Source organism: Phalacrocorax carbo, chromosome 11, assembly GCF_963921805.1.
Source record: "Phalacrocorax carbo chromosome 11, bPhaCar2.1, whole genome shotgun sequence".
NCBI classification, from domain to species: domain Eukaryota; kingdom Metazoa; phylum Chordata; class Aves; order Suliformes; family Phalacrocoracidae; genus Phalacrocorax; species Phalacrocorax carbo.
Window position 1 is genome coordinate 17,956,965 of NC_087523.1, and position 16,451 is coordinate 17,973,415.

A 16,451-nucleotide genomic window follows, 5' to 3' on the forward strand; every position below is an offset into this window, starting at 1 on the left:
GTTGAAACTTGGATTTCCGCCTTTGTATTTCGCACACGGGCAGCACTAACTCCAGCATAAGGTTCATCGGGAGCCAGGAGCTCTGCGGTATCACACAGACAGCCAAAAGGAGGGCAGGAGCACCATAGCCCTTACATTCTTTTTTGTTCTCTTAATTCCCTTAGAAACACTGTAAAAATAAGAAGGATCAGTTACAAGGGGTTTGAAATCTCATCTTACACGCTGAGCACATTCAGTTGCTCCCAGTATGTACATGCTGGAATGGTCTCCTGTGCACAGGCCCTTTAATTGTAAGTGTGCTGTAATGCTGGTGAAAACGAATGATGTCATGTGCAAAGCCTGGGCCACTCTAGGAGGCAAGAACTTTCAGAAAGACACATAAATGTGGAAAAATGTGAAGAACCACCTCCATGACATTTTGTAGGTGATACTAAATTTATAGCATTGAGGGTGTCACCAAGTATGTACAACAAGTAATGGATGAAGTTCACAGCAACATGAACGAGTAGTTAAGGAGTCTGGGGGATTTGTTGAAGAGTTGCTGCTACACAAAGCTTACCGCCCTCCTCAGATTTACTGTGGAGTAAGAGAAGGCAGATGGGCAATTACCAAGGAGATGTAATGCCTAAAGTGTATTTTGTGATTGCTTGCTTGTATAGCTGTCTTCTAAGAAAAGTAATCTGATCTATTCCTTGCCACAGATGCTACCTAATCAGGATTGTGGTCCAAACAGAAATGATTTATGTTAACTTTAATTCAAAACTGTCTGTCTTGGCAATCTTGTTAAAAAGAAAAAGAATACTCCAAGCAAAAACCGAATATGAGCTCTTCTTTGCTATTGGTAGCAATACGGGCCAGCATGGAATTGCAGACTTTTGTAGTGACCTCATTTAGATCAGCGAACTTCCAATTAAATTTAAACTTAATGCAACTATAAACTGGTTTTGTTATTTTGCTGCTATATGCTATACAAAATGAAGATATTTTTAATTTGTTAATTGAAGTAGATGGAATCGTTAAGCTACATAAAACACCTGTGGCAAGACAAAGCAAGCAAAATGGCTTGCAAGCACAAGTCTTCTAAGAGTATTTTAATGAAGAGAAGGACTAGACCTGATAAACTTGGGGCGATTCTAAGATTGCCGTTTGTCACCATCTTCTATTTGCATCAATTTTAGTATACGTCTGCATTGACCCATGATGCCGTCCTGGTCATAGCAGAGGCTTTCCGTTACCTCCGAAGACAGCGTGTTGATGTCTCCAGGCGAGGTAGTGCTGGAGACTGCCTGGCTAACCCTGCAGTACCGTGGAGCCAAGGGATTGATATAGAAAGAGCGCTGAAAATGGTAAGGGCAAACATACCAGCTAATGAATGCGCATATTCCACAACAGCAGCAATTCTGCGGGGACCGAACTTACATCCTACTCCATGTACGCAGTTTCTGTACTCACACAGACAGCTGCAGCTCCTCAGGGGAAAAAAAGAAAGAAAAAAGAAAGTTAATGACAAACTCCAAAGGATGGCTAAAATGCAGCCATTAAAGGGCTGTCAAAACTTTGGCCAAAATCACATCCCTGTGGCACCGGTGCAGCACCTGCCTGCTTGTCCACACCAGAGCACCTCCAGTCTGACTGCCCTGTAACACCCAAGCTTCCGCGAGAGTGAGCATGAGCTGTTTTGCAAACGAACATGTATTTGGAGTTTCTAAAGTCAGGCTAAGGCTGCAAATCTGACTAACAGAACTAGACTGGGTCCTCAGCATGTGTATTGTAGATCTTGCAGGGACACGTGTATTTATGAACTTAAACACATGTATGCAATTTTGATAATTTGCCAGTAAAAAGTCACCTCAGATTGGTTTAAAGCAGTGGAATAAAATGTTGTTGGTCATAGCAATACTGCTGGATTTCAGCACCAGCCTGAACCTTGACACAGTTTAGCCTCAAACCGGTCCTGATTCCTGGCATAACTTTGCACTCAGCCTGATTACCTTCTGCATGGCCTGTTTTTTATCCCTAACATTAGTTACTGCATGGGATCCTACCTCACGTACATCTCTAATTATGTTGATGTTTAACTCCTTTTAGACTGCTGTATGTGTTAAAGCAAGTAACAACAGGAAAAATTGGCTAACATTTTTGCAGATATGAGAGACAAGAATATGGTTGGCTTTTGGTCTGGCTCAAATAACTCTAAAACAAACCTGTTAGAATTTATTCTATTAATGCAAGCATACAACTGGAGTGAGTGACACCAGAATTAAGCCCGTGTTAGGTATAGACAAATCCTAGGTCAGGCTTCATACACTTAGCTTAATTACTGCTTTTTCTCAATTACCAAATTGGAGGGATTATATCAGAAGGTTATAATGAGTTGTAGAAGGTTATAATCAGATTATATCACTCTTAAGAGTGAGAGAGATGGTTTAGTCTCATATTGCCAGAGCTCTTTTTATGCCATTATATCACTTCTTAATAAATACTCTAACTGCACGTTCATTAATGTAGCATTAGACACTTTTGAAGAGAAGTTAATTAAATTCAACCTTCACAATAGTTAAAGAATTTTACTGTCTGTTTGAACTTAATTGCAAGCAAAATCTAAAATTCCTCCAAATGAGATACCAGGTATTTGTGTCAACAAAGAAAACCAACACTGCTAGAAGACACTGCCTTATTCGAGAATTTTTTTAAAAAACATCATTCCTAAGATATACAAAGTCAAAGTCACGATTGGCAAAAAATGCAGAAGTTTGACTTTCAGCTGGTTGCCTTGTATTGTTTTAGCTGTTCGAAGTCATCTAAGTGGGGTTTATGTACGCCTCCAACAAGTGCTACCCGAGGTCATCACACACTGCCTTCCAGACCCCATCCTGTCCATCACACTCTCTCCCTCTATTCAGACGATGGCCTTGAATCTTTGCTTCAGGAAAAAACTTTGATTTAACAATGTTTCCTCTCCACTCTGTAGCAACAACTCAGATAAGAATATTCTTTCCAAGACATCCTTGAAATATCGTGTGCCAGCAGAAGGTTCTGTGCCACACTATAGTCATCCTGCTGGCAAAAGGGAAATAGGCATTACCTGAGTCTGCTTCCCTACAGCCTTGGAAACTGTGCATGTCTGTATTTCCAAAGCTGATGCTAAGACATCAGATCAGTGGCAGACAGTTTACCCGTACAGATCTGGGCAGTTATAAATAGTCGCTCTGTTTGTGATTGCCTCCGCATGCTGCTACCAGAAGCGTTCTGAGTCCTGGTGAGGCTTCCTGCCTCGGTGCAGCCAGATTTCAAAAAGTGCTGAGTTTTCCCACCAAAGATAGAAACAAATTACATTTGAAGTCAAAAGGTGTCAAGTGCACAATGCTCCCGTCTCAATATGCATCAGGATGGAGCCGGGCTAACAAGCTCTGCTGAGACATACAGTCACTGCTGTGCTAAGGTAGCCAGACAGCTTCCAGCAAGTGCCAAAAGCCGGCGCAGCAGCTCACATCTGGCTGCAAGTTATATGTCAACTACCCTACAAATACATTTGCTCAGTCCAGGGTTGATAAGACCTTACAGGGGCAAACTTGGCTTACAAAGTCCCACTCACCTCTTTAGCTTTCTGGAGACAGGAATAACTCACCTGTGCTTCCAGACCCCTGAAATTATATAAACTATTTTAATAAAGGTTCAAATCCACTTACTGATAAAAAAAATCATGCTCCTTATATGTCAGTCTGAATTTGCCTCACTGGATAATTTGAGGTCCAAGGAATATTGGCTCGTTTATGTAGCCTCGTCCACCACAACAAGTTTGATTGCACTATCTCTAAACCATAAATAGCAGATCAGTCACCAGCCCTGAACAGTTTCCCTTTGACTAGTCTTTCATCACCTATTCCTGTAACTTCTACCGCATTTTGCTAAATATTAAAGCTAATTTACCCCTACTGAAGTTTCAGACTGTTACCCTTTCTGCCTGAGATGACAGCTTGTCAGTGTTGATAAGTGATAAATGGAAATATCTCACCCTTTCATACAGGGAAATAAGAAAGATTTTTTCTCTGAAACGAAGTACTTTATACTTCCCCTTAAGATGATTCATGTGAGTAGGTAATGATAATGACTTACCGTCTATACACCCATCCATCCAGATTGAGACCAAAACTCCATAAGCAGTAGAGACAATTGTCTGTGCTCATTCAGAGAAGACATTCATTCCTTTCTCCTACACTGGGACTGATCTTAAAATAAAGCACTTCCCAGAATGAGCAATGATATAGGATTCTGGTCCATATCACAAATCATTCTATACCATATTGTGTGTGGTTTAATGGCACTGAATTGTTGAACGTGCCTCGCTGATACTCCACGCTGTATCAGTGAACCCAGCGTGACTAAGCATGGCAGAATCAGTCTTTCTTGTATTTAACATACGTGCAGAGCTAATTTCACTTATACGTAAATGCAGCTCACTCTGCGGTAGTGAGTCACCAGCTGAGTACTAACTAACAAAGAATATGTACAGCTGAAAGAGCGAGAATTGGGATTGGATTTTTTATGAAGCATATAACTGGCTGTGTCAAAAGACCTGCAAGTCTCCTATACAGATGAAAATTGTGCTAGAGCTAGTAGGTTCCTGCGAAATGTAACAGAGGGAAAAATAAAGCAAATCTTCTATTAAATTGCTGTTTCTGTTTATTTCCTTAAGGTGCAGGTTCAAGGAATGACAGGGAACATCCAGTTTGACACCTATGGGCGGAGAACAAATTACACAATTGATGTGTATGAAATGAAAGCCGCTGGATCACGGAAGGTGAGTTTCAAGATATGCATCCAGATTTCACATCTTTACAAATATTTATTCCAACAAACTAATGAAACTCAAAAATACCACGCAGATACTGTAATAACAGGGCCCTGAGGAAACGCCACCTTCTTGCTGCTTTCACTGTCCCAGGAATCTTGTTCTATTCTGTTCCTGGACCAAACACTGGCCCTGCTTAATAACCTCATTGGTTTCCATGCCAACTTCAGACCCCACTTTTTTCCTTAAAACCCTTCTGGAGCTTTTCCACTGCCAAGCATAATACCTGTTGTCATGGTCCTGTGCTCAGCCCTGTCTCCTAAATTCCCCTCCATCTTTCCCTTCTTTCCATAACAGCCTCAGAACAATAGTGAAGCTGAAGCCAGTGTATTTTAGAAACCTGAAATTAACAGCAAATAAGTTTGGTTTTAATTAGGATTTTCTACTCATTCTCTTGTCTCCTAAATAAAGTATAGATCCAAAGTGGGATAGTTGCCTAGATCCCTGTTATAAAAGAAATTTAGGGCAGGTTTTAAAACATAATTAGGTAGACAGGGCCTCAGGAGTATCGAGAGAAGAGGCTGTGTGGCCGAGGCACGTAAATCCCCCTGATTTCACCTGGCGGTAGGTACCTAACCTGCTCAGTCACCGTTGAGACTCCTCAAACTCTTCTGCACATATTTGATAATAAAATACCTCTGGACATGGCCCAGCCATTCAGCTAGGTTTACAGTGCAGATGAAAGTGTTACTTCTGTGTTGTGCAGGGATACAAAAACTAGTGTAATAGCATAGCCATGTAGCCACAGCACCATGAAGGTCAGCACGAGCCAGCTGACAAATAGTCACCTCGTGCTCACAGAGGGTTTTGCATCCCGTACTGAAGATAATGCTACTGTGCCTGCATTGCTAACGATGTCTGTGCATCTACTCTAAAGCTAGCTCAGGTACCTCTGCAGGGACTGTATTCACTGTCTGAACTGCAGCAGACTATGGATAAAAATTTCAAAATCAAAATATTTTACTCACAGTGCTGTGCAATTTATTTTCTTGTCTATAGTATATTCTTACGCTGTGGATACATGGGAATTTATTCCACAGGCATTATGATGATGTGATTTTAGATAAGGAGAATTTAATAGGTATTTTCACTTAGATTTGGCTGGCATTTATTTGCACATGGGCTTGAGAACATTGTTTCTTTAAGGAAATTAAATTAAAGCTAAAGTAGTCCTTTAATGGCAAAAATGTTGCATGAATAAGTGTTACAGAGCCGTATGTTTTGACAGTTCCTGTTACAAGTTTACGCACAAGAGTCCTTGTAAACGTATGTAATGAGGTAACAATCTCCATTTTTATAGGCTGGTTATTGGAACGAATATGAAAGATTTGTGCCAGCATTAGATCAGCTGCCCTCTAATGACACTTCATCTGTGGAGAACAGAACTATAGTAGTCACTACCATCTTGGTAAGTTTTATGTTCTTAGTGTGTTTGTGTTTAGGAAACAAGACACGTGGCTCCTGAGGGGTGTTAGACACCTTGCCAGGAGGCAAACGTTCAATACTATGTGACTTCAAGTGGCTGAAAAGTTCAGTACCTTCCAGAGATGTACTGAAGGCTTGACCCTGCAAACTTCATGTGTATCAATAAGTTTACTCACAGGAGGGGCTCACTGAGCTCAGCATTGCACTTGCCTGCTTCTCAGACACTTGAACTCAGTGAAACGCCTCACGTAAGTCAAGTTGTTATGTGTGTATGTGAATGACTGCAGGATCTGGCCTTCCTGCCATAGGGTCAAATCTTGCACCCCTCACTCAGGTACAGCTCCTGTAAACTCAACCCCTGTGGACTGAGTAAGGGTGGCACAATGAAGCCTGTAGAGAACTGGAACTGCTCTAGCACTGGGTGAAAAGCGACCTAGACCCATGCAATTCCAAAGGAGTAAAGCGCTTCCTGTGTCTCATAAACAGCAGCACCTGTGTCAGTCCCAATGCCTCTAGCAGATGTGCTCTGTACAGTATTGTTTGTGACTTCTTGCCTGTTACAATTCTGCTACGCATGAGCCAATTTTATGCCATTTCCTGAAGCATTGTATTTTATACTCATACGGATTTAGCAAGATATAATCAGCATTTCAGCTAGAATTTTCCAAGAAGGCTAAGGGAATTTAGTGACAAAAATTGCTGCTGAGGATTTTAGCCTAGCTTCCCTTAGGCTGCTTTGAAAATATCTCCATCAGCGCCCCATTCTAGGCCACTGGGGCCTTAGGAAATGATTTTGATGGTACAGGTGTTGGGTATGTCAGTTCTTTAAGCACTAAAACCTGAATTATTAGTACAGTGATGCTGTTTGAGTGTCTAATCAGGCCTAATCCTGCAAACAAAAGTGTAACCTTTTTAAAGTGGAATAGTCCTGTTGTCTTCAACGGGCCCGTACTAGGATTAAAATCAATAGTATGTGTGGCTGTAGGATCAGCCAAGGATTTTTAAACTGCAAGAGTTTGTCTTTCTAATTTCTGTACCAAAGCAGGAAATATTGTAAATATATGCCAGTAATATAAAGGATAATAACAGTTCTCATTTTGTATGTTTTAAAGCTGTATTTTACATTCTTTTGATCTTTACTTTTGTTTCAAAGGAATCACCATATGTAATGTATAAGAAAAACCATGAACAACTAGAAGGGAATGAGAGATATGAAGGATATTGTGTAGACTTAGCTTCTGAAATAGCAAAACATGTTGGAATAAAATACAAACTGTCAATTGTTGGAGATGGGAAATATGGAGCTAGGGACCCTGAGACTAAGATATGGAATGGCATGGTGGGTGAACTGGTCTATGGGGTAAGTTTCTCTTAACCTTCATTTTAATGTTCTTTATAAAGAGTTATGCTCAAAGATAATAAACTGCAAAATAAAGATCATCTGTTTGAATACCACCTTTAAAATTCTAGATATTTCTTTGTAGTGCTATTTTTATAGTCTACTTTTCTAATTGTTTCATTGCAGGAGAGTGTCACTTTTTTACTGCTGTTCTCCAAGTCAGAATCCACAAAATGTTGAGGAGTAGCATTGGGCAAATTTCAAATTCTTGTCTAAAGCAGAATTTCCAGTTTGCCCTTCCTATGCTGCTTTTGCATTTGCCACGTCTCCTTTTTCTCTATCAGTCTTGTAAGTGCTGGGGGGGCGCCTCTCCCGTTAAAGGTCTGAGCCTGTGGTGCTGGCCCTCGCTGGATCACTGATGTCAGTTTGTGTTTGACCAGAGACTAAAGACTCAGTTAGCCCCATGGTTGCTTTTCAGGGTAAGCAGCAATGCAGGTGTGAAATCACCCACATTCTCCTTTTTAAATCCTGGGATTGGCTTTAAAAATCTACTGTGAGACAAAAAAGGAAAAAAAAGTCTAATTCATTGCATTCCTCTTTATATTTCTATATTGGGTGTACATTGCTTTGTTTAGTAAGAACAAAAACAGTCCGGAATTGCCATTTTAGAAACTTCTTTGAAAATGAGAATTTTGGAATACAGATAAACCAGATGGAAGGGGGAGAAAATTGGCTTTGCGGAAAACACTTTACAAGCTGATATTTCATCCTTGCTTTTTTTCCCCAAAATGCTAATGAGATGATTTGTGATTCCGCCCAAATCTTCTTTACAGTTTATTTTTAACAAGCTTTCCTTTATTAAAAATATCTGAGCAGAAGCGAATATTTCCATTGCCTCCTTTTGTTCCACGGCTGAGTGTAATTGCTAAAAGTCACCTCAAAATTTCCTTGGGATGACATATCATCATTCTTGCAAAACATTGAGTGAGAGAGTTCTTTTCAAATGAATCAGTCTTTTTAAAGTAATTGCTAGATTTGCAAAAGTTTTCTTACTCTGGAGCAGTCAGTCCTGATGCCTTATTTTGTACTTGGTAGCCTATTTGACTTAAAAATATTTTATATAAGCAACAGTGTTTTTGTAGTATTGTATTAAGGGGTGGGAGGGAAATTTGCTGATTAGAGAAAGTAAATGGGTGTGGACCCCTGGGTTATATCTTGACTTCCCTATTGCACTGAGGTTTGACGTTATGCAAGTCTTCTGAACCCCCCATGCATCAGTGATGCAATCTGGGAAACCGGTGTTACCCCTCTGAGAGAATACAAGTACATCAAGAACCTCTGGAGCACATGTTTAGTTTAGTTCCAAGTATAATTACATCGCAGTGGAAACCTAAACCCTCAGTTTCCCTGTGTGTGGTTCAAGAAATATCAAGAATATTAGCTGAAATTGGGTCTTTTTGATATATTTGTTATTGACAAGGAATGAAACAGTTCATTCAGTTTAAAAAATAATCATACAATATGCAAAAGACATGACAAAAGAGAACCTGAAATTACTACTAACAGCCAGGGCACAGGGACCGTCTACACCAGAGGAGGAAAGGTGTGATATGGGCCACTGCCTTTGGGACTTGAGCCAAGTAAGATTAGCCTGTGCAGCTGCTGGACGATGCAAGAGGCATCTGTGTTAAAGGCTCACAAATGTGAGCTATTTTCCTCTTTCATCCTAGCCTTTTCTTGGATAAAGGGCCACAAAAATGAGCGTAGGGATAGAGCACCTTTCCGATGAGGACAGGCTGAGAAAGTTGGGGTTGTTGAGCCTGGAGAAGAGAAGGCTGTGGGGAGACCTTGTTGCAGCCTTCCAATACTTAAAGAGGGCTTGTAAGAAAGGTGGAGACAGACTTTTTAGTAGGGCCTGTAGCAATAGGACAAGCGGTAATGGTTTTAATCTAAAAGAGGGTAGATTTAGACTACATATAAGGAAGAAATTTTTTACCATGAGGGTGGTGAAACACTGGCCCAGGTTGCCCAGAGACGTGGGGGATGCCCCAGACCCTAGAAACATTCAGGGTCAGGTTGGACGGGGCTCTGAGCAAGCTGATCGAGCTGAAGATGTCCCAGCTCACTGCAGGGGGTTGGACTAGATGGCCTCTGAAGGTCCCTTCCAACCCAAACCACTCTGTGATTCTACCAAGCCATTCTATGATAAACAGGTTGGCTGCAGCTGCGTTTTCCACAATCCCTTGGGACAAGCCTAGCTCAGAGAGCTCTGCCTCCTTAGCATCAAACTGAGCCCATGTCACTTCCCCTTGACCCGACCGTACTTGTGACCTTTCCACACCAGGAGAAAACAGCCTTGCAGCACCATAGACCATACCTTAAAACAACCCCCAAACCCGCCCCACCATTGTCATTTTCCCCTGCAAAAAGGTCTGTTCCTTTGTATTCTGGAACAGAGTTTTCATCTGTGTTTTCTCATTAATGAAAACTTGAGGAATGTTTCCCTCCCTGACCCCCAACAGCTTCTCTTCTCACACTGCGAGCTCAGTTACTGAAGCCTCTTCACTGCAGTGCTCAATTATTCAAAGGTCAGATGTGTCCCTTGAGGTTTGACTGTAGACCCAGGTTAATGCTTACAGCCCAGCACTGCTGAGCTAGCTCCCCATCCTGCTGAGCTGAACTACTGCGCTGGCAAGCTGTGCAGAAATCCACCTGGCTTTCTGTAAGCAGGGAAAACAGCCCCTGAATTTTTGAGCACAAACCTCACCAGCCCTCCAGACCCTTTCCCAGCCCTGTTTGCAAACATCATGAAATAGCCTTGGCTTCTTCCTCCTTCTGTTGAGAGGGGGCTGTGTAGCACACTCACAAGGATGTGCACAAAGCCCTTTGAAGATGAGAAGTGCTCTAGAAGTGCTAATTATTTGGAGCAAGCGCCTCATTTACGTGCTGACTTTCCTTTATCTCTCAGGGGCTTAAAACTCTATTAGGGAACTAAAACTGTACGTTTCCCCTAATACCCCTGTGAGCCTTGTCTGCAAAATCACTGTCATATTTGGCTCCTTTGGATTCCATTTTGGGAAGACAAGAGGGAGATTAGATTTTAAATGCCTTTATTAGCATGTATGGAAGACAGGCATGGGGGGATAAAGAGGCCTGATTGGTTTTGGTACGAGTTATCCAGCAGCTGAACTGAGCTGTGGCAGAAAACACAATCTTCTAGATTGCATTTGTCTTGAGTGATAAACAGTGCCTAGTCATTTGTCAAATACAGGATGTTCCTGACCCAACAGGCTTCCCACCACCACCTGGCAATGCTGGGAAGCCTTACCAGGCTTTTTGAATACCGTGGCCTTTTTTGCATAGCCCCATGCATACAACTCTTTTCTAAAATTGCTCTTAGGACAGTCATGGGAAGTGAATGGCTTGTCATTTTAATGCCAAAACCCTAATTAACTGTAATTAATGTTTAGTTTGTGCCAGTTAGTTGTTACTGTTGCTCTTGCTCCCTGTGGGATGCAGCATACAGTCAGGAGAGAAAGTGCAGCCGGGTCCTTGCAGCCTCCAGACCACTGGGCTCTGAATGGTGAGGCAGAGGGAGGGATGGGAGGGGGCTCAGCGTGCACTGAGCTGTATCCAAAGCAACAGCGGTGCTGTGTCACAGCGCTGCGGGTCCTGAGGCTGACCGGCACAGCCCTGACTCCAGTGTAAGACTAGCCTGAGGTCTGCATTAACTAGGCTAACTGGAACAGCCCCCAGAGTTACACATTGCCTGGGGATAGACACACTAAAATACCTCCCATTAGAAATTCTCCCTCTCCTGTCTCATACCTCATCAGGGCTGGCTGGAGGGCGTAAAAATCTGCTGTGCCATAGGGCCCCCAAGTAGAGGACAAGCTCAGCTCCCCTCTTGGACCTTTCCTTGTGGCTTTGCCATGGGCTGTACAAATGAACCTGGTTACAGAGAAGGACTTGCTCTTTGGCAGCAGAGGGATGGCAGCCCTGCAGGCAGGGATTCGGCCTGAGCAGGTATTCCCAAACGCCTTTGCTTCAGACAGGAGAACCCAGAAGTCTTGTTAGAAAAGAGCTAACAGGGCTTGTGGTTGTTAACAATTTTCAAATGGTGGTGGTGGTAGTACTAGTAATAATAGTAACAATAATTAGTAATGATAATAATAAAATTTGACATAAAAATGAAATTTATTTGATTTTTCATAAATCCAAAACCATCAGTTCAGGTTGAAGAAAACCTTAATTTTGCTCTTTCACCCTGATGGTGTCAAAATAAGACTCTCCTTCCTACCAGAAAAAAAACCTACCGATTCAAGCACTATTATTTTTTAAACCAAGAGAAATTTCTAGTGGAAACTTTTGACGGGATAAAAAGAGCAAATAGGTAAAGCTCTTTTCCTGGACATTTCAGAAGAGAGAAGTAGCTAAATCATTCCCAGTCTGGGAGACTGAATCACTATTTAAATCTAACCAGCAAAGCGAACCAGCAAGGCAAGTGCTGTCCTCCAGTGATCTGCCACTAAGGACGCGCCCTCCGCTCGGGCTGATGAGCCCCAGCACCTCCCGCGGCGCACACCCCACCGGCCGCTGCCCAGGGCTTTGTACCCACCAGCTGCCGAGCACCAGACAATCGCTTTTTCTCTTCTGTAGGGTAAGCCTCTTTCTGTAGGCTTTTATTTCTTCTTTCCCTTTTATAAAGCAGGCTGCTGTTCTTCCTTCACTGTTCAGCCAGGGAAAGCCTTCCCTCCCCGGGCCTGATGCTTTTCACATCGCTGAGGCTAATTGACAGTAGGTTTAACACAGATCTTAATTGTAACTACAAATGCTTTGGGAGTGGAAAGAGCAGCCAGACCTTACAGCCTTTAAAACTCTCCTCGGGTTAAAACAGGTCTTTATAAAAACCTTTCAATATGTAAAATAGCGCAAAGGAACGAAGCAGGGCTGTAAAGGACAGACAGTCCCCTGAATGCAGGCAGCCTCCGCAGTCTGTCAGAGCGGGACCACCTACACATCTCCCTGCCTTTCACAGGCTAACCAGCCTCGCGTGGCGCTGGCCTCTCTGGCTCTCCCAGCAGCAGAAGAAAGACTACAGATGGCATATACAGCCTTTGAATCATAGCAGCGAGGACGACTAATTCAATTCCTAATTCTTCTCAAAACGTCACATTTGCTCTTAGTCTGCGGCAGAGCCTGACCGTGCCGCGAGCAGGAGAAGCTCATCCTTCGCCCCCCACCCCGGTTCCTACAGGAGGGAAGCCCGGGTGCAAGCGCCTGAAGGCAGCTGTGCGATGCTGCTGCTCGGCAGCTCAGACAGACCCTCCTCCGGTTCCCGCAGGACAGAGCCTGGTCCCTGCCCAGGCAGCCACTGAGCCGTGGTGGCACCGAGCTGCGCAGGGGGACACGGCCTGAGCCCCGGCACGGAGCCAGGCTGGCGGGGTCCCACACTTCGGCTGACCCGCGTCCGAGCACAGGAGGAAGAAGCACACATATGTCTGCAGCTCAAAAAGCAGATGTACCCTTAATTTCTCCATCTGCACACAGTGGTAGTGTCTCAGAAGGAACTGTGGGCATCCACATAAAGCACGCGTGGACCTAACAGTGACAAACTACGGCAGACAAGGCCAAGTGCAGATTTAACACCTTAATATCTTTTTACACTGCTCAGCTAATACACACTAAGACTTCAGTGCACCGTGTTGCCAGTCAGATATCAGCTGATGTTTTTAAATAAGTGTTAGGTAATGTGTTAAACCACATTGCTCCATGACCCAGCCTCTCAACACCCCCTGATATCCTTGGGTATACTGGACTGTCTTTACAAAGGAGCTTTTACCAGGTTCATGTGTTGCTTTGTCTGACACTCTTTTCTGATATCTGGAAACGTCAGACTGCACTGAGAAGTCCTAAAATGTGCTCAGAGTCTGTCATCATTCCAGCGCAGTCTCTTCTGATGCCGCTGGGTACCTGCATTCAGCACTTCTGGGGTGCCTGGGGGTTTGGCTCCCAGTCGAAATCGGGCAGCGTGCCTCTGCTTTGGTCTGCACATAGTCTGCGTGCTGGCTGGCTTCCCATCACACAGAGGTCTTGCAAAGCGACTGCAGCCCAGAACCACTTCCTGAAAAGCAACACACTAGTGAAGAAATTGTTCAGTTCTGCAAGTATGAATGACCAGAAGCACCGACAGGCAGGAGCGTAGCTGCTATCTCTTGCTGTCTCTAGTGCACCGCTTTGAAGTTAGGAAGGCTCATCTTTAGGTCTGTAAGCAGAAGAATTTGATCCGTCCTTTTGGATTACAGAGGTAGAACGTCTTATCATTTTTCTTTCTCCATGTAGAGGGTTATTTCCATTTACTATTTTTTCTCCCTCCCCATAAGAGTTGAGGTTTGCAGCCCCCTGGGGTCAGCTTTGAACAGTGGGTAGAGCCTTTGTGCTGCACGTCCTCTCTAAATCCGTCCCTCCCACACTAGTAGGCAAAGACAGAACAAGCCTCAGAGGAATCCATGACATTTCTCGCCCGGCTCAAATGCAGTGAAGATGATGTTTGAAACGCCATTAGTCATGAGTGATTAGCAAAGCTTAGTTGTTGAGGTTCTTAAACCACACACACCCCTCCAGTTCTGCACAGAGAAGGGCATGTTTGTGTTGTTTTTAATGGAGCTCAATTTTATGGGTTCTGCTTATCTGCAGCCATAACAGAGGGGGAAATTCACAACTGTGTTGCAATTATTAATGATCCTTTAGGGTGCTTAGAGCTCTCCATAAACTCTCCGCTGCAAATACTGTATCTGTAAATAAGCAAAGAGTGGTCTGGCTTTTAACCTCTCTAGTGCAGCTAATATTCAGGCAAGTGGTGGGGAACCAGGCTCGGGTGCTGGATTGTAGCTGGTCCACTCAGTGCCCTGGTTGTCGATGGTTTCCTGAGACCCTGTGTCTGAACCCATGCTTTTTCCCTCTGCAGAAAACAATTGCTGCTATATTCAAGGCATGGGGGTGTTTGTTGGTGTTTCCAATATATTGAACACCTGTCAAAAATGGTAGGAAAGCAGGAAGACAGAAATATATCAGAAAAAATAAGTATTTGTATCCCTTATGATGTTAAAAACCAAATTTAAATCATTTACATACATACTGTATGATATGAGTGAGGACATGGTAACAATCAGGCCTTTAAAAACTGATTTGTCTGTGCTTCAGCACAGCATCAGCTTTATCTTCCCAAAGACCCCACAGGACCAACCCGCATGAAGTCAGCTGCTCATGAAGGAGATACAGGCTTTACTGCACACTGCGTCAGCACTTAGGAAGAGCTCCACCGTGTCTACTTTGGCAATTAAAATATTACTTTGGGAGAATTAAATTTCTCCAAGTCCAGGAAAATGCTGCAGAACCTACATGCTCTTATAGCTGAACCAGCCTTTTCCTACCTTGACAAGCTGTTCCAAAGCTGGCTGTCCACGTGCAGAAGTCCAGGCAGCAAGGCACCTGCCTCCCACCTAAGCTCCACTTCACATGGAATCATTGCTAAGTCTCGGCAGGGGTCCTGATCCGATAAGCTTGCTCTAATAAGAATTAATTTGTAAGTACCTCATTAGTTCAACATGAAATACAGTAGCCATGGTCCAAGTGCTTAGTCTTCCAGCCAGCCGTGGGACTCTGACTACATATAAAACTGATACTCTGTGTGCATCTCATACTTACTGAGTGCAGACGTCTAATATTTTAACAGTAGCTCAACAAGCAGCAGCTACAAGACAAATATATGTTTTGGGGGAATTCATCAGTGAGCACGTTCCAGCATCATCTGCTCCCTCTACCACACTCTACCCGTGTCCCCCCAGGCCTCTCTATTAGGTGATTAACACATTCCTCTGTAAACCCAGTAAACACCCAGGCATCCAAAGGCAGACAGCATTTTTAGTTTTTATATTCAAGGCATGTTAGGCTAGATTTTTGCAGTAAATGATCACAAATCAGGTGAGGGTTTTCTCCTCAAGGGGAAAGGCGATGTCCTAGTACGCATGAATGTCCGAAGGGACTGAGGAGGGCTCTGAGAGGGTGCTCCGAGGGCCGTGGTTTCCGAGCGGCTTCCTTACGTGCACAGACATGGTTTATCTGATTATTCCAAGCAGTGAACTTGTACACATACCTTGTAGTTGCACACGCCAGTACAAACTGTTGAGAGATATTCCTGAGTGGCTGGCGCAAATACCGAGGTCGTGTGTGCCGGTGGGTGCTTCACGGAGGGAGGCTGGCTGTGGGAAGGGCCGTAGAGGGACAGCCCTCAGTCCAGAAAGTCTGCCATTAGTCTTAAAGCACCAAGAGCGAGCCTCGGGCACGGCTGCACGTTGCCACTGCGGCACCAGCTGGCTCAGAGCATGTGATGCTGAGATTAACCTTATGAAAAGCCTTCACCATTTTTGCTTATTAAACTTAAAAAAAAACCCCAAGCCAACTATCTAGGAGGAGGAACAAATGAGACATTAATGAAAGTTATGGCACAGATTTTAATCACTTCTTATTAACATTTCCTATTAACTTTTATTCAAGCTTCTACTTAATCGGGTTTTATTTTTCTGCCAGAAAGAGACACATACTTACTAGTGGGAAACAAAAATCTGATTTAAAAGGTGCACAGTGGTTTAGGTACCAATAAGTTAAACATTCTCTAAGAATCATTTTTTCTTCCTGAAATTCTTAGTTACCAATCAAAGTCCATCTTTAAAAGTATCAATTACATGAATAGTTACAGTGTTTAAAATAGAAGATTACAAAAAAGTGTATGTAGGCTCTCATAACAATAATTTTTGAATGAAAAGGGCTCTTTCT

The 16,451-nt window shown here is 43.3% G+C and overlaps 1 protein-coding gene across 8 annotated transcripts in view; it reads left to right on the top strand.

Moving 5' to 3' along the window:
* GRIA3 (glutamate ionotropic receptor AMPA type subunit 3) overlaps positions 1–16,451 on the top strand; it is a 153,990-nt gene that overhangs the window by 91,765 nt on the left and 45,774 nt on the right. For 7 of the 8 annotated variants that reach the window (XR_010374833.1, XM_064463290.1, XM_064463289.1 and 4 more), the window contains 4 exons: positions 1,179–1,346; positions 4,697–4,801; positions 6,153–6,260; positions 7,431–7,637. Coding sequence is in view for 7 of the 8 variants with exons in the window: in XM_064463290.1 (XP_064319360.1) it covers positions 1,179–1,346; positions 4,697–4,801; positions 6,153–6,260; positions 7,431–7,637 (588 nt within the window). In the remaining variant the exon portion in view is untranslated. The remainder of the gene's footprint in view (positions 1–1,178; positions 1,347–4,696; positions 4,802–6,152; positions 6,261–7,430; positions 7,638–16,451) is intronic. The other variant, XM_064463292.1, reaches the window with a different exon arrangement.